At 31.8% G+C, this 27,629-nt stretch overlaps 1 protein-coding gene across 3 annotated transcripts in view; it reads right to left on the reverse strand.

Moving 5' to 3' along the window:
* The window catches only part of LOC145940959 (aquaporin AQPAn.G), a 30,838-nt gene that overhangs the window by 552 nt on the left and 2,657 nt on the right, over positions 1 to 27,629 (reverse strand). Inside the window, exons 3-6 of one of the 3 annotated variants that reach the window (XM_083046644.1) lie at positions 27,420 to 27,546; positions 16,149 to 16,342; positions 2,326 to 2,469; positions 832 to 1,213 (exon numbers count right to left, since the gene is read on the reverse strand). In XM_083046644.1, coding sequence (XP_082902770.1) covers positions 832 to 1,213; positions 2,326 to 2,469; positions 16,149 to 16,342; positions 27,420 to 27,546 — 847 coding nt within the window. Of the gene's footprint in view, positions 1 to 175; positions 1,214 to 2,325; positions 2,470 to 16,148; positions 16,343 to 27,419; positions 27,547 to 27,629 lie in introns of those variants that run through there. The other 2 variants (XM_083046643.1, XM_083046645.1) reach the window with 2 other exon arrangements.

A 27,629-nucleotide genomic window follows, 5' to 3' on the forward strand; every position in this document is an offset into this window, starting at 1 on the left:
ATATCATACATATTATTGTATAATAAATATATATGTGTGTATCTTTTAGTATCTTCCGTAATATATATATATATATATATATATATAATATATATATATAATATATATATATAATATATATATATATATATATATATATATATATAATATATATATAATATGAAAAATATCATTAATAATATAACATTATCAATTAATATTAATATAATAAACTAAAACTATTTTTGTATAAGAAAACACAATACAGTATTATACAATAATGTCGATATATTTTCGATTATGCTTTCCGATTCATTATTATATACCACCAGCTATAAAGATTCTAAATATTAAAGATAAAAAACAATTAGACAAATACAATTCAATAAATGATAAGCGATGAGAAGTGATCTTCATGTATAAATAGATAAAGATTAATACATTTCAAGAAAATAAAACATTAAAAAAAGACACATAATGTGTGTATGTACGTGTGTATGTGTGCATATGTTGAGCACATATACATTTACATATTATCAAACAGTTTTGATTTAAATATCATAGCTCCCAGTTTTCTGAACTTTTCTAACATTTCGATCCTCTTTAATCTGCAGTGGATCCAATATATATCTTACTTACAAATATATATTCCCTGCAAAATTCTATCCTTTCACAGACAATTTTGTCATACGTTTGCAACGAACAAAGATAATAAAAATATCATCATCTTTACTACAGTTTTATCTCTTTATTTACATCTGGGAGACTTTCGAGTTCTTCGCGAAATTATTATTAGGATCTGTCTCACGTTTTACGATCCCTTTAAGCAACCCTTTCAAAAATCGTACGAACCCTCGTCGTCCTCCCTGTTGGCCCTCAGGCCCATCCTGTACACACCGCCGGCCAAGCAGCCACCGAGAAGCGGACCCACCCAGTAGACCCATACGTTCTGATACATGTCCTCTACCACAGCCGGACCCAGAGTCCTGGCGGGGTTCATGCTGCTACCAGTGATGGGTACAGCTGCCATATGGGCCGCCGAGATCGTCAGACCGATCGCCAACGGGGCCCAGCCCTTCGTGTCGGACCTCTTGGCATCCGTCACAGCGTGGACTACGAGCACTAGGAGGAATGTGATGATGGTCTCCATCACGACACCCTGAGACACCGATATGCCATGACCCAGATTGGTGGCACCGAGGCCGCTGGCGGACTGTGTCCCGGGTATTATCAGCTGGACGGAAATCGACGCGATTTGATTAGATAATTCGAGGTTTTGCGAGGAAGGAAAGGTATTTATAATTGCTCGATATATGATAAATTTCTTTAAAAAATTAACTGATCAAATTTACAAGTTAATTAGTTTTCTTTTCCAAGACTCTCTCATATATAAGATTATATTATATTATAGATTATTGGTTATTATCATTATTATCATTATGGATAATATTCTTAGTGTGATTTTAAACCATTTATTGTAAACCGATAATATTTTTTTACTAGCCATATGGAAAGCAATTTTTTAATTACTGCTAAATCGCAGCATGTATAGGTGTAACACACACGAATACGTGAGAATTTCATAATTTTTCCTATATTCAGCTACGTTACAAAACGTTGACAGCATTAAGATGACGATGAGGAATTTAGTAATTAATTGGCTTATTCGGTCAAATTAATGAATGGTAAAGAATACGCAAAATAGTATCGCATACACGCACGTGCTCTCTCATGCGTGGCCCAACCATTGATCGGTTGCGCGACTAGTTTTTGATGTAATGGGTATATCCGTGCGATTGATGATGAAGGAGGAGAGAATCTTGACCTTGCTCAACGGCGATTTAATTGATACGGACAAGACGTATCTCCGCGCCAAATCGAAATGACAGCCTATCAACGATCGATTTCACGCTTCGGCCGGACGATCATTACGATTGCACGCGTATGTAAGGGAACGTACGTGCGTATACGCAAGGTACGTTCAAATGAAAATATCGAGTACATGATCCGCTGACCTCCCCAAGTACATTATATTACTTATACAATGCGATCCAGCAATAAATTCGCGATAATTTCAATTAATTTTAAGAAGATTAAATCTCTTAAAAATGACAATAAAAAAATTTGATTTATCGATATCTCTTCTCTTCAACACTCGATTAAATAATTATTAAATTAATTTAAGGTGCGTGTCAAATTTAGTTTTTTCTCTCTCTTCTTTTTAATCAAAGAAGTTTATAAAAACCGATAATAATTAATTTAAATTTAGATTAATTTTCTTTGAACTTTAAAGAAAAAGTGGAGTATAAGCGTTGAAATGAATTTTAATTAAATCTGTAGTCTTACCTTAAGAACAGCGGCTCCCGCAATAGCACCGCAACATTGACAGACCACATAACTAACGGTTTTAAGAAAACTGCAATTTCCGCTAACCATCAGACCGAGTGACACAGCCGGGTTCACGTGACAGCCGGAAATCGGACCTAAAACCTGGAAATTCAAAAATTATTATAAAGCACCGTTAATAAATTTTTATGATAACTAAAACAACACAAGAGTCACTCCTCAATTTTATATAAAAGAGAATAATATTTTTATATAAAGTTTGTTTAAACTTCATTAATATTTTTTGACAGAAATCAGCTGATTAAAGCGTTAACCAGCTAATTAAATTTTAAAATAAAAATATGTTATAAAATTTAAAATAATAATGTTATAAATAATATGTTATAATACTTTAAACTCTCGAATAATATTTTTTGAGTAAGTCGTACAACATTCGTCTTGGGCGCGTTTTAAAGGTCTCTTCAAGACTTACAAAATGAGCCCTCAATGAATGTTCTACGACTTACACAGGCCTTAATTTTTTAATTCAAAGTTTAAACGTTTTTTGTGAAAATTCCAAAATTTCCAAAATTTTATTACTTTTTTTTGTTGTTACATTTCTACTGTTATTATTATATTTCTTATTAGAAGAACGCGTAGTACGATTCGAGTTTCGATCGGCGAACTTGTGACTAATAAAAGTCTGGGCCGTGAGAATATTTCTAAAGTCTGTTTCGTAATCATCATGCGGTCCCACGCCTACCGCAAAGAGAAAGAGAGAGAAAGAGAGATGAAATTTGTTTCTCGGATTTATCTCGAACGATTTCCCAACGATCAACGCCGCCGCGGCAGGCGTTTTGACAATCTCGCAGCGTGTCACTGCGTGTAACGCCTGCTTGTAAATTCCCCTTACGTACCCGGCATGTAATTACGTGGAGATCGCATAAACGATTCGGAACGATCTCGCGAAACGTTCGACCTTCTCGTAGATAAATGCGGATAGGTGACATCTGTGTTCACTTTAAAAGAACATCTCTAAGAATATTATACGAAAATATATATTTTACTAATATACAAATAATGTGATACAACATATTTTATTTTTAAATTGATTCAAATAATGAGGCGAACAATAATTGGACAATCAAATAAATAATATATAAAAATAATTAGAGATTACTGAATTTCAAAGATTATATAATTTTATAAATTGAAAGATTTATTAATCTGTACTTGTTAAAGCAAGTTCATTTATGAAAGATATTTAATTTTATGAAAGAGAGTTTTAAAATTAACATAAAAAGCTATTTTTTAAATTATTTACAAAATACGCAATTATGCAATTTATAAATGCACACGTGTATGAAATAATGCACGCGATATAAATTATAGATGATACAAATCAACTCTATTTATCTTATAACTTTATTCACAATTTTTTCCAATATATATTGTTTTTCAATTTTATTTGTTATTTTTTACGATTTTAATTAATGTAGATTTTTAACAATATTTCTTATGTGTCGTGATTTTATAAATTTTATGTGTTTACAAACCGATGATAGCTTGACGTTTGTTAATATATATAATTTTCTAAATTGAGGCAAATGTGCATCTAGAACAGTTAATGTTTGATTCATAATAGCATTGCATGTAATGGTTGTTCATCGACAGCTGATGATGACCGCGATAAACGAAAGTAAATCGATTTAATTCAACTGTGCAAATTGCTTGTAAACTCATTTTGCAAACTGCTGGTAAATATAGATCCAATATAATATTAGCGCAAACATTTTCTATTATAATTATATCTATCAAATTGTGTACGATATAAGTTGTACTAGCTTTATTATGTGTGTACGATAAAATTAATTAGATTATTTAAAAAATAATAAATTTTATATAATTATTTTAAACTTATTTTACGGTATATAAAACTAATTAGATTTTATAAAAAATATATATATAATAAAATATATTATATAATCGTAGAGGTTTTTTTTTTTTAAATAAAATTCGATGCATATCAGATATGTAATGTCAATAATTATCTCGACACGATCGATATAAAGTACCCCTCTCCTCACATTGACACGACACACGTATCTCGATCTCAGAATCATTCGAATTAATCCGGCACGCGAAATCCAGTTCGCGCAGACTCCACGGCGTCGGAGGATTCGTCTAGGTTCAGAGTCTGGGCTCTCGTTGGGCCCGACGTATCGCGGCCCAGTTCTCATGCACGCCGGCAAGGTCTCGTCTCGCCGCGGGCGATCGGCACACATATGCGCCGACCAGGATTACGCAAGTGTTCTCTCTCTCTTTCCTTTTGTCCCTTTATCTCTCCCCTTCGATTCTCGTCTCTCGTCAATTCGCGCTCGTTAATTCGCCAATTTTCGTCGATCCGCGTATCGATTTTTTCCTGAACGAGCAATTGCCGGTCAAAATGCGCAATCGTCAAATTCGTCGAAAATTCATCGAAGACTTCGTGTAAAAATCGATCTTATCGCGGAAAAAGATATCGCGAATGAATGTACGAAGAAGGATCCTTGAAACACCTATCATAATTTTAATGAGAGAGCCTCTTTAATGACAGATTTCATAATGAAAGATTTTTGGTCGAAGAAATTTTGAATCGGGCAATTGAAGCGGGCGAGATCGACAATCGAGAGAGACAGATTCTTTTGTGTCGATCTCTCGGGGAGGGAGAGAACCGAGCGACGTGGCCTTGCGGCTTGCCAGGTGAAATGAAAAATCCCCGGGCTGTTGCACGGACTTTAATTGACACGTGCTCGCGCGACGTATGTCCGTCTCGGAGAAGAGATCCATATAGTATACATATATGTATATAATAAAGAGCAGGCTCTAAAGGGGAAAGTTATGCATACTTTCCGCGACTCATCGGCCTTCGTTCGCAACATTGTTCCGAGAAAAGTAATAAACGGGCCCCCGCGGACGCCCGCGCGCGATATCTCGACAGGAGTCTCCTTTTTAGGGACTCGCGCGCGATCCTATCTCGGAGCAATCGCGATATTTTCGGGCCGAAATGTCGTATTTTTTTTTCTTCAGGTTGACGCGGGGTCAGCGCAGACTTCGCGTGTTAATTTCGAAGATTTTTTAAAAATCTTTATCTTCGAATGAAATTAAACAAACAGTGTGACAAGCTTGTTTCTCTTTTTGGCGAGATGGGTCCTTCGTGAATCTTACGCGCAATTTCGTTCTTTCGAGCGTCCGAACAGAAAATTAAAATTAAAATTAATTTTCAACATCCGTTCCGGTTCGCTGATAGATCGTACGATCTCGAATTATCTCGCCGTTTCGCGCCTTCGGGGTCTTACGACCCACAGCCTGCAGTCATAAGCCACGTATACGCGTTCCCGCGTGCAAAACGCGCAGGAACGGACTCGAAGGAAACAATATACCGCCTATCAAAGAGAATATTCTATATAATAAATAATGATCAATAAAATAAAGGAGAAAAAAATTAATGAAATAAAAAAATGTTTAAGCTAAAAATATATATTGCAGTTGAATTTACCCCGTATGTATAGCCAATAAGTATATTAATGCATCAATTACATTTTGCATAATAATTATTTAATTTAAAAATATAAATTATTGTATAATGTATTATTTTAGAAAATATATGTCATATACTTTGCCAAAAATAAATTCGTTCCTCATTAATAAAATTTATTACGAACAGAATAAATCCGAACCTGAAGATGCACGTTTGCTGCACACGTGCCGCGCTCCTTTTTCGCGCGAGCGAATGTGCACGTGTCATACGCGTTGCTGAAACTTCATCTCGAATTAACGGCAACAGGTGCAAGAATCGCATATACGCGCAGCAAGTTGTTCTAGAATTCGCCCGATAGATAAAGTTGATCGCCTTGAATCATTTTTCTGTCTTTTCAGATGGATCATCTTTGTTGTTATCCATATATTACTGAGTAAGCCGAAGGCTACCAAAGATTTCTTTTCTTGTTTCGGCAGTAAAAAATCGCAGTAAAACCGTGAACCTTCGAAATTACACGCGTGCGAAATGAGAAAAGTGTCCAATCCTACAAAAGCTGCCGACCTTTCCTTTTTTAATCTTTTATTTGCTATTTTTAAGAAAACTTGGTAGTATAACAAAACCGTGATGTAATACTAGCAATGTTAATTAATAATAAATTAATTATTATATAGTATTATACATATATATCTCTATAATACATGTAATATATGATGACATATATAATATATGATTATAAGACTAAATAGAGAATAATAATTATCGGTCAATCTTTTGACAAATTTCACATGTGTACAAAATTTATATCGAAATAAAATCATTTTAATTAGCTGTGTTCTATATATAAAAAATTTAATTTTCTAGCTAAATATATTTAAAAAATAATTAAAATGTTAGGGAGAGCAATTAAGATATATTCGAAGCGATTAATGTAAATCAAATGTCGAAATAATCATTTAACTCGGATGAAAATCGTGACAAGCGATTTGTGGGAACCTAAAGCAATAATGAATAATAGCGAAGAAATGGGATTAAGATGTTGAGAAAGTATTTCACGCTAATAAAACGAAAAGGATATCGGGATCCAGGATTAACGAGACGCGGGCAGTTTGTGACGCAAATTACGCCTCTCCTCCTTTTCGAGACGAGCCGTCATTGTCCGTCGACTCGTTCAAGCGTTAAATACAACTGTGAGCAAGCATTAAATAATGGGCTTTGTCGACGTATTGTCAGTAATTACCGTAAGGTGTCTCGGCTCGTCGTGCCATTACAAATTCGTACACGTTGTCGGCGGCGCTCCTGCAGAGCGGAGACGCAGGATCGGATTTGCAAAATCCCCAGAGAAAGCCTAATCTTTAGAGTTTATTCCAATTTATATAAAACGCATTGAAATTTCGCTATTCACCAAATATAACACAGCAATTAGAAATACATTGAAACTTGTTGATATTATAATTAATTAATAAATATTAATTAACAAGAACGTGGAAAGATTTAATCTTTTTACTAATCTGCATCTGTCAAATTTATTTCTAGCTACGTTATAATTTATAATTAATATGCACACATAATAATTTACATTTTTAAATTAAATAATCATTATGCAGAGTAATTAATTATTTGGCGGTATAAATTGAAAATTTAATTATATGGGGACACATATCTATATGTTTCATCTTTAAATTTCTTCAAGTATAATGCATCAAACATGATTAAATAATTTAAGAACTTGACCGAAGAATATCGAGCCCATCGCAATCTCTAGTGCCCATCAATCTGTCCTTATCCTTTCCAATGCGGGCCTGTGTGTAGAGACATAATTGGGCTGCGTGACGCACACGAGCTGCACAAGACATAGGACAATGATCTTTCGCCTGTGGGCCTGCTTGCGTAACAGCGCGTGCACGAGGGAGCGGTACCTCTTGGGTCCCGAAAAGGCCCCCAGCAGGATGACTCTAATGTTTGCCAAGGGATACGCGCCACTCTTACCGCAGAAGCGATTTTGTCTTAGATAAATTTTCTTTTATAGATATTCCATACGCATTCAGAAAGAGAGATAGATTGGCTATTTTTTAAAAATTGTTTTATCAACTTCTTATTTTTTATTTTATATAAAATCTTGGGTAACAAAAAAAACAAGAGATAAGACGCGAAACTTATATATGTATATACTTTCATAAAATATTATATGCTTGTATAATTTCGAATATTAATATTACTTTATCGAAATTTAAGCTTCTTCTTATTTTTCTTAATTTTATATTTTATATTTTTTAAATATTTTGTTTTATATATTCTTATATTATTTTATACCTATTCTTATATTTTTATATTATATGAATTCAAATTTCTTGTTTTTAATATTAATTTTATAAAATAATTTTAAAAGATGTCACTTAATTCACGAGAACGTCAATGTAATGTATTTGTATATTTTACATAAATTCATTGTTGCTCGTAATATTTCTAAAATCGTCCCACATAAAATTTCGGGAAACATAGCAAGCTCTGAATTGACTAAAGAAGTCGCATAAAAATGACGTAAGTATCTTAGGCTCGGGAGAAAATAAAGTATCGAAAAAAAAAAAAAAAAAAAAAAAAAAACTGTCGAAAGCCTTGGCCCGGCTCTAAAATCAATATTGGCGAGCACACAAGTTCTATGCAAATTCTTCCGAAAGAAAACAATGCGGCACGTCAGGCGGTACATATTGCACAAAACTGGTAGGACTGGTAAAACCGCGAGAAGAGATGAAGGGGACTACGCGAAGCAAAATGCTAGTAGAGAGAAATATCTTTCAACGAAACAATTAGCGTTCGTCGTACAGCGAGGAACGATTATTAATTCAACGTCATAAACGTAGAACGAGTAAGAATGCGCTCTAGTCGTGCACTCATTTATCTCGCGCTCGCAAATCGCGAGACAGGGTGATCTAATTGTAAAACGCGAGATGGTAGCAAAGACATTTGTGGCGATTACGCGAGCAAACCCAGATGTTTATCTCACGTGCGCGGATGATTAATAAGACACTCCCTTGCCTTTACTTCACTTAATTATCGCTTCCCATTTCATATTTTTCATTCACTAATTTAATTACGTTGACAAATTAAATGAATATGAAATTTAATGACGGTGATAATCAATTTAACTAATTGTAAGTGAGACGTAATTAATTCGTATAACTGCCATCGCTCCGAATGACAAACTCATACCTAAGTTGACAAAAAATGTCTTCAATCATAAAATTCTAATTAATATTTTTACCCCATTCGTTGTTATCTAAATTATTGAGATATTGCATAAATACGCGGTTTAGGAAAATATTCTTTAAACTTAAAAATGTTTTGCCAAAACGTGTGTATAATATATTAATTTAATATGCATGTGGGAGTCAACGTTTTATGTAAGTAGATAAAATTTTAATTTAAATTTTATTGATTAAAGTACCTGATAAATAATTAAATTAATAAGACAAATTGGAAATTGTAAAGACTTCGTGAATGAGAATTTTCGAAACATTCTATATTTCGAAAGTTATGCAAACACGCAGACATGCTTACATTTATTATTCAAGATCTTGTTGACGAATTAATTTGAAAGGTTGAAACCTTTCTAGGATCTTCCCCTCTAGTTTGATCGTTGGAGAACAGCGCAACAACCGATGTTCTCCAACGATCATCTCTTGTTGCATCTCGCGTTGCGTAAGCGTTGCACTCTCGCCCCTCTTGCTCTCGCATATTAAAGAGCCGCGCATTTGCGTATAATGCAGGGCGAGATGCGTGCGATTTGCATTCGAAACAGGATCGACTGTGACTTTGCACATCTACATCTCCCTTCTCTCCTTCCCTTTCTCTCCTTTTCCATCTTATTCGCGCCCTTCCCATTTGCTCTTTGCGCTATCTCGCTTCAAGTTCTTCGTCCTCCTCCCTTATAAATTTCCCTTTCTTTTTATTTTTAATACCGTCATCCTTAACCGGCCCGCGAAAAAGAGATGACAGAATACGAGATGAGGAATGACCGAACTGCACAAAGTTGCAAGTGCACGGGAGGATTTTTTTATAATAACACTTGCGCAAGCTCGACTCGCGAGTTGCTCTTCTTTATCTTTGAACTCGTTTTTTTACAAAGCCCAGGTTCCAAATTGAATTCAAATAACCTCCTCAATTCTTAATCATTGTATTAAATAGATTTTAGATTCTTTTTTTTTAGATTGATTAAAATTGATCTAATCAAAATGCCACTGGTAATAAGTGTTATGTTATAATTATATATACAGAATATTATATTAATAGATAATGAAATTTTTCTATATAGATAATTCCTTTTAAACTATAAGAACCTTAATAAACCTCCTTATTAAGTTAAAATTAGATAATAAAAATGCTTCAATGCATGATTAGAAAACAAGTTTTTAAATTTAATTAAAGTTCTAATTAAAATCACATTTTAATTATCTTGAGATCAGATTAGAGGATTTTAAAGTTTTGACAAATAAAATTGATAATAATTGGTTCGATTTGGTTTATAAGAGAGGTGGAAAAATTTAGAAAGAAGAAAAAGAATCGACGTAAAATGTCTGTTGAATAAATTTGAGACGATGAAGGGGAGAAGAGAAAGACGATTGTGTCGCCGACGACGCAAGGTTGCACGATTTTAATCGCGGCGAATTGCGGGTTTCGCAAGCTAATGAAAAGTGCGACATGCGCGTCCGGTGTTGGTGCTTTTTGTCGGGCCTGCATCTCGAGATCTCTCATTGTCAGTAGTCGTGTCGCGTCGAAGAAATAACATCTCTTCTACGAGTATTTATTAAAAAATTAAAAAATAACAGCACGTACACGAACAAACGATCTAAGATGAATTTACACCGACAGGAAATGTTTGAGTAGTTTGAGAGAGTTTAAAAATATGTTCAAACTTATACTTCATTAAATTTAAATGTATGAATTAAAGTGACGTATCAAAAGATGCAAACCTTATTTTAATTCTCGTAGGTTACATTTATCTTTAAATTGAAAAAAATCTTTGTATCGCTTTGTATTAATATTATAAGTCAATATTTAATTAAAAATTTCTATGTGAATCATAAATTGCAGTTTAGGCTAACGTTAAATTCATACTCGATTGGTGTTAAGAGAGATCGCATATATTCAATATTTAAATTTAAATTCTATTAAATCTATTACATTAGATTTCTATTAAATTTTATCTGCGTATAAAAACTATAATAAAAGGTTATAAATTTCTTAATAATTCTTATTAATGCGTAATCTGCCTAATAACCACAGGCACGCTAAGAGCATAGTGAGAACATCCAGTGTGATGTTGGCGCAACCGTTATGAGGACATCTCTTGTCGCGCACTAGATCCGCGATAATTATCTTGGACAATTATTTCATCTAGATAAACACGCGCGGCGGAGTCTCTCAAATATTTTTCCACCGTTACTCGTATAATATCTCCTTTGTCCCCAAGTCTCTCTTTTTCTTTCTCTATCATCGAGAGAAAAGTCACTTGACATTTCCCTATCAATAGCGGCTTTATTGAGAGACGCGATCGTGTGTGCCCACTTGTATAAATTATGACTTTTATCCCGGGACAGAGGGACATAGTCGGATCTATAAATAATGCGACTACAGATGTCATCCGGGGATGCGTTCGTCTCTTTCTCTCACCGGCTGTGCAAAGCAACTGGCACAATAAAGCGCGATCGTCAACACCAGAGACAATATCTTTATCATTGCCCGTTCGTTAGACGAATGAGACGTTAAAGAGAGACTTAGCATTCAATTTTCGCCTGAATGGGACCGTCGAGTCGAAGACGTGTCTTAGATCTCGAGCGAAGAATTTTCGATTGAACCGTGTCTTAATTTCGAGATGACGCGTGGTCAAACACGCTTATGAACGATTATATTACAATTGAGGTATAATTGGATAGAGGAAAAAAAAACCGCGCACGTGATGTCTCAATTCTAATGTCAAAATATCAATTAATTGCAATCTTATGAACGTAATTGTTACCACGATAGAAAAGATATGTCTAGCGTGAACAATTATCTAAGAAAATGTGAATTATCTCGCGGAAAAATGCGTATAATAATAATCTTTAACTTGTGAAAGAAACGAATAATTTTAATTAATTTTAAAATTTTTTTCAAAAGAGATTTTTTTTAAGCGGTAAAATATAAAATTAGCTCCAAAAAAATATCTGACAAGTTTTAAAAATTCTGAATCTGTAATAATCGCACAAATTACGTATATTAAATAGATAATAATAGAAGCAATGACATATAAAAAACACAATTATAATTTAATATGAATAATATAATTTTTATATACATGTATAATAATATTAATGTACTACAATTAAAAAATGTAATACCACTTTTTTAAAAAATTTAAAGAAATAACAAAGATACAATTTGAATTGCTAGAATAAGAAATTTGAAAAAAATGATCATTATCATAAATATATGTAATTATAATCAGAGATATAATGTTATCAACGCTTTGACATTATTAATTGCTTAAGATTGTAGAGAGTACTAGACTTCTGTTATCTTTCCATTATTATTTATTCAATCAAAATTTTGATAGCCGAAAACAATTAATCTCTTTGATTTAAGATCTCGTTATTTGTCCTTCCCTTCTCCTCCCCCTCTCCTTAAAAAATAAAAAAAAAAAGAAAAGTAAAAATTACGCGACTTCTCTAAAGCATCAGAGACATTCACATCCGTGCCGCGGGCTGTCGGAAAGTGAAGTATGAAAAGGGCGAATAAGAGTGAACGCTAGTCTCTCGAGCTCCCCAGCTCCGTAGCTCTCGAGTAGGTTGTCAGAAGCCTCCGGGGCACAGTTGCACCATCTCCGGACGGAGTTAGACCCCCTTGGGCGAACCGGCGGCCTTATTTACCCTTCCACTATACTGGACCCGGACGGCCCACACGTATACGTCGTGCACGCGCGTGTACGCTTCAATTAAAACGTGTTTACCGCGACTAAGCGCGAAGTTCACGATCCGATCCTTTCACGAGAAAAAAGTGCAGAAAACGGAAAACGCAGATTGGAAATGCAAAAATTATCATTACATAAGATGAGTAATTAAGTTTTTCTTATTTGAGAATATTAATGTCGAAAAATGGAGTGAATTAAATTTGCGTTTAATTATTATGGTAATCACCGCGATAGACATTCTAATGAAATGAGATGGAAATCATCACAGATACGTGTACATTTTGCTCACTTATATTTGATCGATATTATTAATTATTTTGTTGATTTATTTCGTATCAATATTGTTTTGAAAAAACCATTAATAACCATTTTTATAGATACCATTAATATATGAACTCCATAATATGGAATATTTATGAACTGTATATGTTTGATTTAAATTCTTTTCAAAGAAGAACTGGCGAACTAAACATAAATAATATCGTCCAAATAGCAATGTTCGTTAATATAATACTAATTATGAAAATTATTTACTATAATTAATTTTCCTTTCCTTTCCTTTCTATCTTATTCACGTGCGAAGCTCGATAGTTCGTTCCAAACTTCCAACGTTTGACTATAGAAGTCATCGAAAATGTTCAAGCCGGTCAACGAGGGGACCATTCATCTCCTCGTGATCGCGTCGCGCGAATTCTGATTGATACAAAGGAGGCCGCTCTTCGCAAATCGACCGGCCGTTCGCCGAAAGTTCGCGTGTCGACAGAGCAGTGCGCTATAAATTGTTTCGAGGACGAGGTCAGTTTGCGAATTCGAAAGGACGAGCGTGATTTAAAGGATGAGATCCCCCCTCTCATCTATTTAACCGTCTCCACAAACGATTCCTTTTGCGGCGCAATCATTTATCAAAAAAGTGCATATTCATATTAGAAATATGAATGGAAAATGAAAATTTGCAAAAATTTGCAAGGCAAAAATTTTCAGTTTTAATTCCGGATGCTTCTTCTATTTATAAATTCTATCCATAGAAATTTATTTCTTTCTCTTTCGTGATTCGTAGTAGAAAGATAAAATAGGAAAATAAAAGAAGATAATAGAGCAACGTGTGCATAAAATGCTAAACGGAGAAAATTGCAGAAAATTACGTATCGTGGAAGAAAGAGAGATTTTCACAATTTGACGATCGTGCAATTTTGTAATGAGGCAATTTAAGCGATCACCACTGATAAGAATTAATCACGCGCGAATATCGGATCGTATCGAAACTATGTGGCGAGTATCCTACGATATCTGATCTTAATCTTTTATCTCAATTAAATTACGATTAAAAATCACTTCTACGGCTGGTTATCTTATCTTCTTCTTCCTTTAATCCTTCCTTTTTGCGGAACAGTGATTTCGATTGGAAACGTATCTCATACATTTTAGATAAGTAGATTCACACGAGAAATTATTTACGCTAAAATATCTTACACGATTTTTTTATGAATGCTCGAATGAATCAAACAATACAAACCGCGATCCTCTCTCTTTTTTATTCAATACTATTTAGATATTTAATTAAAATATATTAATGAAAGCGTTAGGTCAAACGGGTCGTTGCGCGGCGAATTGAATTTCTTATTCTCCATAAGGAAAAAATCGATTCACAAAACGAGAGTGAGAGTGATTAGGTGACTGAGTCGCAAAACTTCAGCGAAGTGAATGGACTCCCCACTCTCTCTCTCTAGAGTGTTCTGTCTGTTTGAAAGACAGGGCGTCCCTCAAAAAAAGTATCTACAATTATATGGCTATTTCGTGCGTAACAGATATTTTAAATAAGAATAATAAAATCCAATCACAATTATAAAATTGTGCAATTTTAAGTAGAAAGAATGAATGATGATGCAGTTGTCAATCTCACAGATTTACAATCGCAAAATTATGATAGCGACAAGAACGTAAGTTACTGCATTTGTTATTCACTGCTGTTGGAACAACAAAATACAAGTTGGCACACACGTTTTATAAGTTCTATAGAATTCATATACATATCTTTACAAACACACGATCTTTTAAGAAGCGCGTGTCTCCGATCCATTCAGCGAGTATCCGAAACGTAATCGTGATCGATATGGCTCATTTAGCGACGCAAAGAGCATTACGAGCGAGAGATGCTATATAAAAAACGGTTCACACAAGATATTAATTAATTATTAATCATGACGTAACAGATGAGATGACAAAACGCACTTCTGTCTCGTATGTGCGTCTCTTCGCTGAATGCAAATATCCGAGCGGATCGTTAAAATATCGTCGAGAGGATAATGCTATTCCTCTTTATTCGGAATTTTTAGAATCTTTGCAAAATCCTTTGGTTCGTGAACATTTTTGCGAAACTATCGCTTTATCTTATATATTAATCCTCACTGAATGGGAGAATTTGTCTTTTCACAAATTTATGCATTGTGAGTTAATTAATTGTGTATAAATACAAATAATGGGCAGATTGCATTACTTTGCATTGCCCAAGGGATTTGATATAATTATGTAAAAATTGTAAATTAAATTTTCTATTATTAATTATCATGCGTGCAACGAAAATACCGAAAGTATAGAAATGCGAATAAATTAATTATTAATCAATACAAATTAAATATTAAATTACTTATATTTACTAATATAAAATAATAAGATAAAGCATCAAAAGAGAGTAGAAAATATTCGAGAAGGCAAAATGGAAGAATGCTCACATATATATCAACACGCTTTTTACGAGATATCGCTAAGATAAGAATTTGCGCGAGCATAATAAAATATTCTGGACGAGTAAATCTTAGTTCGTATGCGTGTCGTTATATATTCATATCACAATTTCCTAGTATATAAACTCGCGAATTTATTTCGGCAGTTATACCCAAACAGGGGAAACACCCCAAAACAGGAGAAAAAAGAAGTCGTCATATTTTTTTTATGAGATAGATATTTCGTGTCCTCCATTTCTAAATTTGCGTAAAAATATTTTTACCTATCAATATTTTTCTTTTATCGCGAAATATATTCTCAAAACTGTCTGTTATAAATAATGTATCGTTTTGTCTGTGTTGTTTATCGTAATCAGGATTAAAATTCAATTTAATAATTTAAATCTGATTATTCTTATTTCATTTAAATTTACTATTTTATTTTACTTTAATTTATTTCAAAAACTAATTAATTAAATCATAGACAAGCAAATTCTATATTTGCATAAATTGCTCTAAATTTAAACTTCTCTTTAACATAGAAATTTTAAATAATTTTAAGAATATCAAATTTAAAATTTTGTGCCTTGAATTTTAATTATTCAATTTTACATGTTCAAATAAAATTTTATATTTTTACAATTAGGACAATAGCACTTACCTGTGCCAAACTTGCCACGGCGAGACCGAAAGTGAACGCAATGTGCAAAACAGTCGGCGGCGTGTCCAATGACCATGTGATGCAGGAGGCGCAGCCTAGAAGGACCAACAGGAACGTGCCCAGAATCTCGGCAAACAGCATCACCAGGAAGTCGAGCTTGGTGACTTCCTCCAGACCGACAAACTCCTTGACACCTGCAAAAAAAAGATATCGAAGAATTGAATTTAACTCGCGATCCTATTTTTCTAAAAACCTTAATTTGTTCCCAATGTGGGACACCAATTGTAGCGAAAGTTCTTAATCAACAACAAACAAAAGGTACTAAATGAAATAATGGCAAAGAAACAATAGGCAGTCCGCCATAAGCAGCAGTCACGTATGGCAGAGATAATTTCAGTGATATCGTTTCTTTGCTATTATTTCATTTAGTACCTTTTGTTTGTTGTTAATCGCGAGACTGATTAGAACGCTTCGAAGTATATTTCTTTTTGTATCGCGAACCTGTCGAAACTCACTAAAATATATTAAAGAAAGTGTTTCTCTTAATTACGTGGTCATTTATACGTCGTTCGAGAGCTTTCGCTACATTTATAAAAATATTTAATTTACTTATTAATTTGTTTATCTAGTTCAATCTCTATTTAATCAATCAAGATTTTCGTAGTTAAATTTTTTTTTATTTAAAGTTTATTAATTTATTTCATAAACAGTTCAGTTTATATTAACTTGTGATTAAATTAAAAAATTTGAGTGAAAAAGATTGAAAAGATAATTACGACAGAGGAACATTTTATCATGATTTTTATAATAATTTTTTATCATGATATCAAACGATATGTAAGAAACATGTGTCTGATCGCCTATTGAAGTGCGGTGGAGTGGACTACACAGTTGTGATTAAAAGGCACGATTAAAAGGCGTTTACGTGATAATATATCCAAAAAACGTACAATATAAATTAGAGATGCAAGTTAAGTGTGTCCTCACTGTCATGAGTAATTTCCCGAATATCTTTGAGTGCCGAAGAACATTTTTAAATATATCGATGACTATTGCTGAAACAATATTCATCTACAAGTTATAATACATTTTATTAAATTCTAATTGTTAAATGTTAATATTTTTTAAATACTTATCTATTTATAGAGTTTTTAGATTTTAGTCCTTAATCTCAAAAATATATTTTTTAAAGAGTTTATTTTTATACATTCGATATACATATGTATTTCTCTAATTTTTTAATCCTATTTTTTAATATTTGATTTTTCAATTTTATTTATTTGATCGGTAGCATCATTTACTTCGCTGTATAAATTTTAACATGTAATATAACTGATGAAATGTTCGTAGAGCAATCATCATTTTATAAGATTTAAACAAACAAAAGTGGGTATTTTTTTTCTCACGACACCTCGTATACGGATTATATTTTTGTATCGTAATAATAGAGCGTGCGGTTTGCCTATGTAATTTACTAGCCAGTCAACAAACGACGCATATCTTCGTTTGCATGCATCGTCACGACAAATACTACCTTGAATCGCATTCCTCCACTTATCATTTTCATTGATCAACTACTTCCTCCTTTTTTCTATGTGTGTGATCGGGATAAAAATTTCACCGTTTATGTTAATAAATCTTTTCGCATCCTTAAAATACTTTAAAAAACTTTAAAAAACTTTGATTCCACGACATTCCTTGACATTCGTCATTAGTACATTTTGAGAGAAATGCGAATATTACTTATCTAGTATAACAAGTATTTTGTATTTATGTATATTTTATTTATATAGAATAGAAATATATTTTGCTAAATTCTTCAAATCACTGACTTAAAAAAAATTTTATTCTTATATATCTTAGCGAAATCTTATCTCTTCTTGATTATATTCCAAGAGAAATGCTTATGAATAAAATATAGTATAAAAAATAACGCATTAAAAAAAACAAGATAATTTACGATATATAATAAATCTAGAAAAATAAGATAAATATCTTACAATTAAAAAAACAAGATAATTTACGATATAATAAATCTGAAAAATTCTAATAGAGATATTATAAAGATAAGTAGTGGTCAATTTTCTGCTTAGTAAATTTCCATCTCTTTCCATTCACAACTCTCGATATAATTCTCAAGATATAAAAAGCAAAGAATATTTAACAAGAATATTTAATCATCAACATACTGTTTCCCCCCAAACTTTTTTCAATCTCTTCGTCGACATTCAATAATTCTCTGCCACATACCTTTCCATTGTTTGCTCATGATTGCTCTCGCTCTCTCTCTCTCTCTCTCCAACACAATTCACCACCCTCTACCACCCCTTCGAATTTCCTTTAAATCTCTTCAAGGAAGTTGAACACGTCGAAAATGAATCGATTTCGATCGCATTCGACGATCTCCCTAGGCCGAAATCTCCTCGACAACTTGTCACTAACTTCCAACGTTATCAGACGCTATCAGAAACGGGATAGAAAATTTGGAAAATCAAAATATGTTTATGCGTGAAAAAAAAAACAATGCGAAGAGAGCGGAGGACCGGCACTTCCTGCGCTATCGCGAGTGCACACCACGTGAGAGAGTTTCTGGGCGACGTGCGCGCGAGTTTCGCCTTCATATATCGCTTGCGTTCGCCGACCACGGGGTCCTCCCTCTTCCCAAACAACGCGGGCGCGCGCGCGGATCTCCCTGCCGCCCTCCTGTCACCTCTTCAGGGCCTCCCACCGAACGTGCGGCGAAAGCTTCTTGAGGAAGGAAGAAGTCGAGAATTGCTCGGGGTACAACGTACAATGAAATTCTCTTGTTCTCGATCTGTCAGGATTAGGATCTGTCAGCGAAACTCTCGGTTTATCATCGCGTATCCCTGACAACGCGGTGGAGAGCTTAATTCAATTATTTCAATATAAATTACAATATCGAAGAAATTTTATTATAGAAGTCCTATTATTAAATTGTGAAAGATTGTCGTTGGAATATCGTTAGAAACTGTGAAAGATATTAATACAAATAATTAAATTTAAGATAATTTGATAGTATTTTATAAAAGTAAAAAAATGTTTTTAAATAAATTATAATCCTACATATACATACTGTTGTAGAGACACATAATTACAGAATATAATATAATTATAATATAATTCTATAATATTTTCTTAATATACCAAGAAAATTATTGCAAAATTTCAAGCTTATGGGACATTTATACATATATGAAATTACTTATAGATTTCTTTTTTATTAGATTCGGAATTTTTGCGTCCAAAGTCGTCTAAGAATTGTTTAACAAATCTAGAATATCTTTCCAACACTTTTTCACGATGTCCTTTCGACGTTGTTTAAACAAGTTCTTGATAAAAATGCGTTTTTGCATTTCAGATTTATTTAATACAAGTTCTGTTGGCGCGTATCTGTTCTAATTAATTATCACTAATTATCTAATTAATCATCGAAAGCTACATTATCGAGCAATGGTTCGAAAACTGCAGAAATATATAATACGTGTTGTACGTGGTAAAACAACATTCGTAAGTGCCATGCAAAAACGTTTGACATGTGTAACCCACGTGCGTCGCCCCGTACGCGCGTGTGGACAGTGTCATTCATGAATTCGCGAATCTCATTTAGCAGATAGATGACCTTTAACGGCCAATACTAATTTGTAATTTATATTCTTATATAATTTTCATTGAAATTATAATTATAAGAATTTATAGAAAACACGTTCGAGAGAAGCAGCTTTCAATTCGCTCCAGATTCGTCATCGTCGATTTTCTATTAGCCATTTTTCATTTTTATAATTATTTATCGAAATTTTTTTTAGCTATTTTACGAGACGAATTAGTGCATTTGAAAAATTAAAAGTGTGAGCAAATAATAAGAAGAGAAGAACAAAAGAAAAAAAAACAGAATAACAAAAAAAATTAAATATATATATACAAATGTTATTAAGAGAGATAATGAATTAGCAATTTGCATGTTAAAATATTATCAAAACTAAAGCACAAATTTTGTATACAAGTATTAATCAGTTTAATATGTGTAAATATATATAATATATAAAATAATAAATCAATTTGCATATTTTAATTTAAAAAATAGAGACTTGTCTGTGTGTTAGTAAATTATGAATAGTACGATGTGTCAGTAAACTGTCCAATTCGATTTCGTGCAATTCGATTCTTCTCTCTCTCTCTTTCTTCACTTTCATTTTCGTCGAATAAAAAGACTCGCTTTTAACGCCCGAGTTGAAAAATCGCTCTCGCGTGGGCGTGACGAGAGGCGATCTCTTTCGTTACAAAAATTCAATTCAACGTGACGTACATTAAGTCAACGAGTTGCTGTAATGCACGGAGCGATATAAAAATGCCTGCAAACTTTGTCGATATCATGTCCTTGGCGCATTCGAGATAAAGAAAAAATAAATATACTGGATAAGTCAAAAGCTAGAACGCATGGAAATAATTTTTTACATTACACACCTTTGTTTATTATATTTATATGATATAAATAATTTGAATATAAAGTTTATCAAAAAAATATTTATGCAACAAAAATTAAAATCGTAAAAATTTTGAGAATTCTACATTGTGCAAATTTCTTTATAATTTAAGAAAAATAAAATAATTATTTTTTACGCTGTCTAAAGAAATTTTCCAATTTTTATTCCACCCACAAAATAAAGTCATCTTTTCCTTTTAGTGTCTTTTTATGGCCCTGTTGAAAATAAAGGACATGCAGAGTCGCGTATTTTTACATCAGCGCGTTATCAATGTTTATCAACGCTACCTGAGGCAGATAAATATTACGCCGTCGAGAAGTTGCGTTCTCTCTCTTTTCTCAGTCCTCTCGTCAGAACGCAGTGTCAACAGACACGGTAATTAAACGCTATTAATTGGGTCGTTACGCGGTAGCAAAGCGACTCGGTTGTAAATAGCTTCCGCAATTAGCGTTGTGCATTCGTCGTCGCTGCATTCTTGCAACGAGAGAATAATTACATCTGTTGTGTTGCTTACATATACGTAACCCGCGAAAAGAATTCACATCAAATGCGCGCACGTTACACGCTATATTACATCTTCTTTATACTATGTTGATTGTGATAGGAACATAATGAAGATAGTTGTACAATATCGGAAGAGTATATTTACTCTGTAATGTGTGAACTACACAAATGTATTTTATTTTATCGCAGTTTATGCGTAGTATATACGATTGCGAAAAAATAATACGAATAGAGCGGAAAAATCTGAAAATTTCCTTTTAACTTCTTATGTTATTAATTTTTTGGAAATAAATGTAGGATTAAACTGTATTTTAACACAACGGAAATATAATTTAAAAAATTATAGTAACACTAAAATGATAATAAAACAAATAAAATATTGAGTCTCACACATTAGTTTGAAGATTGATCGAAGATATCAATCGCGAACACGCGAATCTAATGTTTCATTTGATATCTCGCGGAAATTGCTGTTAAAGTCAAGAAAGTGTGGCTCGAAATTTAAATGACATTCAAAAATGTAAAAATGTTATCAATTATTGAAGAATTCTCATCCTTTTATTGCATTATTCAACAATATCATTATTTAAGCGAATTTGATATCGAAATTATTATCGAAATCATTCTAGAAATCGAAAACATATATTCATTTATATATTATTGAGCTCAGGAATTTAATAGATAAAATTAAATAATTCGGGAAAGAGAGAGAGAGAGAATAAAAAATAATATAATAATAAGTATAATAAAAATGTAATGAGAAATATAATACAATACAAAATATAAATTTGATAGAAAACTTAACAAGAAAATTTTACATTTCTATTTTAATTTAATGTTAATTTCATCAAAAAATTTTATTTTATTATAACTTTAATAATATTATTTTTAATTAATTCAATATGAATTAATTTCATTAGACAACCTGTTCATAGAAGAGAAAATAATTGCAATAAACATAAGAGATTTTATATATATCAAATGAAAAGAAATATTTGCAATTTAAGAAACATAAAAAAACACTTATTAATTATAAACAAGAAATTGCAAATTTTTGAATAATTAAAATGCTTAATTAATATAATTACGCGGATTATTATTTAATAGACATTGGCTACTTTAATGATTATTCTCATAATTAGTAATTATGAAATATAAGTCATTTAGATTTATTACGCATATAATGGATCGCTCGAGTGCAGTAGTGTGGTAACATAGAAGAACTGTGATTGCATCTCCGCGGCAAAGAGATCTCTTTAATGAGCCAAATGATGAAAAATAGTAACCCGTTTAATTCTATTTAATCGTCCTACCGTATATGCAAAATTAGGCGAGCGAGTAGTTAGGTAGATTCGTCGCGATAGCGCGAATGAAGGACGATTACGCGTTGTTTCTGAGAAACGGAAAAACGCGCACGATTATGCAATACGCGTTCGGGAATTAGCAGGATCGGAAATCATGACATTTCAATGCAAATATACTACAACGCTTTAATGACATGCCCGGGTACAAGGCATCGCGATTGAAGAATGATTTAGCATAGCTGAGATCATTGATTGTTTTCCATTTAACTCCTTCCGTAATAACTTCTAACAACAAGACTCTCAATAATGTATATGTATTTTACCGCGTACACACAATAAGGAAAAAAATCCATTAAATTCGGAAGCAATTATAATAATATATATAAGGGTGATTTATTCAACTCGAGTATCTTCAGTATATTTCCTGAGGGATACTTATTAAAACGATATATTTTATTTTAATTTATTTAAAATTCTCGAAAGAGAATGTTAAGTAATGTATGATAACTACGTATGTTAACTACGTACAGATGAGATAATATAGCTTGTATTTACGCGAGTTATGCGATATATATGTGTGAATAAAAACGACTTGTTTCGCTTAAGGCAATAAACAATTTATGTATATTATTATTAATCATCGGCATACCATATGGAAAAGTTTCATTAATTGAATCGGATCGCATATATTTTGCGCACGACATTTATAAATTGTATCTCACATAATCAGACTGTCGGCCAGTCTGATCAATTACTCTTCGCGACTTATTAGCGTTGCAAAAGTATGACGTACAACCGATCTAAAGGAAAATCATTCATAATCACTCTTAATCATTCAGGTGATTAGATAGATCTTTATATAATTTACAATTAACGACGGATGAAAGATCTTTTCTAATAACTGCTTTCGAGTTTTTCCCTTTGCACGCAATTATCATAAGATATATCGGATATGTTTATACGATTTTTAATATATAATAACGTTCAATAATATTCAAATTAATTTTGAGATATGAAAATGTATACATAAATCCTGATATATAATTAAAGCAGGAAAGAATATTTAATAGTCCGGTAGCAATTTAATTATTTATGATATGCAATAAATATTGTTGTCGTGAATTAAATATGTCGTGTTTTATTGTGCCTGAGAATAAAAACAACATTTATCGCGTAGATGTCAACATCAAAATCCGTATAATCTTGACTTGGGTAAAGATGTCTCGATTCTATCAGATCGATCGTGAATGACAAAATCTTCCAATAAAATTGTCAGAATAGAAAAAGATTGTGTATATTAATAATAATATAAAGATAAGAGTACGAACCACACATTCATACGTGCTAATATAGTCGAAGTACATCTCGCGTAGTTTACGTAGCGCGAGTTGTTCTCCGTAGTTGAATTAATTTCAATTTTTACTTATAGATCCTTCTTAAACGAAAGTTGATAACTAACTGAATGAACCTCTCCATATTCCCTAATGTTTTGTCACGTCCCACCCCGGTAGTTGACGGATCGATTCGAATTCCAATCCATTGTAAACAAATAATGTTTATGTTTCTTCGATTTCTTAACGTAACTAATACAAGCTCATGCTTTATGCATGGTATAATAATAAACATTGTGATGTGTTAAACCGTGCAAATTATGTGTATTAAATTAAATGTAATTTTAAAATAAATTCGATATAAATTTTAAGATAAGAAAAATTAATTTAACTATTGATTTAAATATATTTGGTATAAGTTTGTACATGACAATATATAAGATATAGAATACAATTTGATAGAAGTTCAAATTTTTAAGATTTAAAGCAAACTTTCTTTTTATATATTTTAATTTTACGTCTAATTATTAATATTGAAAAATTATGAAAAGATATGTTCAATCAAATTTTGCTAAAGAAACGCACGAATATTCAAAGTATTACGAATATTCAAAGTATTCATCATTAAAATATGAATCCTAGAATTAATATGTCATAATACAACTTTTATAATAAAAGACTGAGTAAAGCATGAAAAATGTAATGACAAAAAATGATTGAATAAACAATTGTCTTGGATGTCACGATTTATGAGAATTTTTACTCGAACAAACATTAGTCTTATCTTTTACAATACTTTTAAATAATAAACAATACAATCTTAGTATCAATTAATTTTTTTTTAAATTGGAGGTCACACATATTATCATAATTTTAAAATTACAAAAATTATTTTAATTAATTTTATTTATAAATTTATTATACGTATACGTTATTAGCAAATATTACGCTTCAGGGACGGCTGTTAAATAACGACAGTTTATTTTTCGTGCGCAATTTCACAAAAATTTTAAATTTTAATTCAAGGTGAGAATTGTCGCGAGACTCTTCGTTTCGCCATAAATGCATAAAACTTAATTGCATCCCCGGAAGACTCGTAAAATAAATTTTGCACGACAATTATAGTTTCGCATCTATCACTCAAGTTTATGCGCGAATAGGGAAAACATCAATAATAAGGTAAGTATAACGCAATAAGTCGAGGAGAGAGTCCATTGAAAAAATTAATTTAATTTTGAAAATTTTTAAGGATTTTAAATTTTATATTAACAAAGTAATACGAACTTACGCAAGAATGCAAAAAATTTCGAATTCATTAAAAAAAGAATTTTGTCGGCGTAACGTTCTAAGAATATTCCTGTCGGTTGTTCAGAGAGATAATTAATAGTATGTCGGCGAGAAGAATAGCTGGTGTGCAATACGCGATTAAAGAGCGCGTTCTTTCTGCGCATAATGATTGAATGATGAATCAACGACTCGTAAACACGTATTGTCGATCATCGCATTATTGTGGCGATCATGTGGAGATCGTTAGGGCACAATTTCTCGAACGGATAACATTAACGGCAGATGCTAATCGCGCGCGCGGAAGCCGCCGCCGCGAGTTATACAGCCGAGAAGACTATAATTGTCGACGAATAGAAAATGAGGCACGTCAACAAAGCCATGGAATGCAAAAATTTCCATTCCATGCAATTCGCTTATTTCCGTTCAACTCGATCCGAGGTTATTTCATCGAATAAAAATAATCTCTGTTTTTTGAAAAATTTCGAGAGAGATGAAAACAAAAGAGAAAGAAATATAAAATTTTTAATAATATAAGTAAAATGAGCAATCTGTAATTTTTTAAAAATACTAGAAATGATCGATATATCTTGTATAAAATGAAATTATATGATATTCAAAAAAAGAATAGAAATCTTCATTAAGTCAAATAAATTTATCATATTTTTAAAAGTTCGAGGAAAATTTAAGTAAAATAAAAAATATATACCTATATTGTAACGTTTGCAAAATATGAAGTAAGCAAATTTTATGCGCGATAAGTACAGATAATTATTGATAATTAGAATGCAATGCGCAATACAATGCAGAATTTTTCGCTTTGTAGCCGTCAATTTTGTTCGAAAATAACAGGCAATAATTTCATAAAATAATTTTTTAAATAAAAAATATAAAAGAATCCAGAAAAAATCTGAATTCTCCATGTATTTTGGGAATGTAATAATTACTTGTATATTCTAATTCATTGTATTAAAAATCTAAATTTGCTTTTTATTATTCAACGCTGCAAATTTGTAACTTGTAGAAAGACTATTTTACTTAAAAAATTATGATTTAAAGATTTCATTTTGAGAAAAACAAGGAACAAAATTATACTAAATTATATTAAACAATTTTCAAATAGAGTATACGTTTATATCCTATACGTTTTCGCGTTCCTTTCATGAGTCGCAATCTATCGAGAGCGATTTAAAGCAATATAAAATTAAACGCGTGTAAAGCTGATATATCTTTAGTTATACCTTTCCGTCGATAAAATAGGAATTTATTGCAATCATATAATAAATAATTAAAATTATTGCAAAAGAAAATGTTGAAATTTCATCCCATTAATTCAGAAAAAAATTGTTAAAAAAGTGTAATTGTAATGTAATTAAAAATTCGAAGTATATTTTACAAGTAATAACATCGTTACTTCTCTTCTCGAGAAATAATACGCATAACTATAAAAAAGATTGATATTAAAATTACTTGATATTATATTTTTCATTAAATATTAATTATAGAAATAGAGTCCCTATTTTAATGTCATAATTCGATATATAATTGCAAGAATTAAGGATTTCAGCAAGATTGTAATAAATGTCATTACAATCATTATACTGCATGTTAGGATTTCCTCAGCAGAAATGATCGCAGAAATTAATTAAACAGCGAATTGCCTCGTGATCCCTTTCTCGCGACATGATGACACGCGATACAATACGTTATTTAGTTTTATTTATTTTCATAATTGCATAACGATATGCAGCGAAGCATTTATGCAGATATCAAACAACATTTACAAGATATTTCTGCAACGAAAATGCGCTTTTTGTTTGATAAAGTTATGCACATAATCGATTCGAAAAATTTCCGCGGAAATTTAATAAATGATATAATTTTCTGAAGAAAAATAGAATAAAACATATATTCAAATTCTGTCAGATATTATAGCTATTAGATGAACAAAATTCATATCCATATATTCGTATTAATTTAAACGCAGACTTAGTATCTTATTTTGTATAAAACATAAAATAAAGTAATATTTTTAAAAATATAATTTTTTATATAGGTTTATACATCAGACAAAACTTAGTGATATGTAAAAGCGTAATACCAGATAATTTCATAATTTATTTATTTAGGAATGATATTTTTTTTTAATACGTAATTTTGCAGAACGTGACTTAAGTGAAATAAAAATCGAACATAATAAAAAAATTAAAAGTTAGAATAAAAAAAAATTATTAAATTTAAATTATTATTTTTTAAGAAATGTATATTATTTATTTTTCCTCTGATAATTATATCTTTTATATTCGAAAAGCTAATATATAAAATTAAATATCAAAATGTACTTACGTTGATATCGTTCCATATCAATGCGTCCCTCCTCTTCCTTAGGTGCCGCTGTTCCATGACGCTGTATTCGTTGATTTTCCACGTATCCTTCGGGAAACACCGTAGACACATTCATCCCGCTAGGTTTCTGGAATTTTAAGATTTAATACATATTATTAATACATAATTCTCTTGAGTCAGCAGTTCTCGAGCGTTTTTCTTATCTTTTTC

The sequence above is a fragment of the Prenolepis imparis genome, unplaced genomic scaffold (assembly GCF_030444845.1).
Source record: "Prenolepis imparis isolate NDT839.2.m4 unplaced genomic scaffold, iyPreImpa1.0 SCAF_9, whole genome shotgun sequence".
NCBI lineage: Eukaryota > Metazoa > Arthropoda > Insecta > Hymenoptera > Formicidae > Prenolepis > Prenolepis imparis.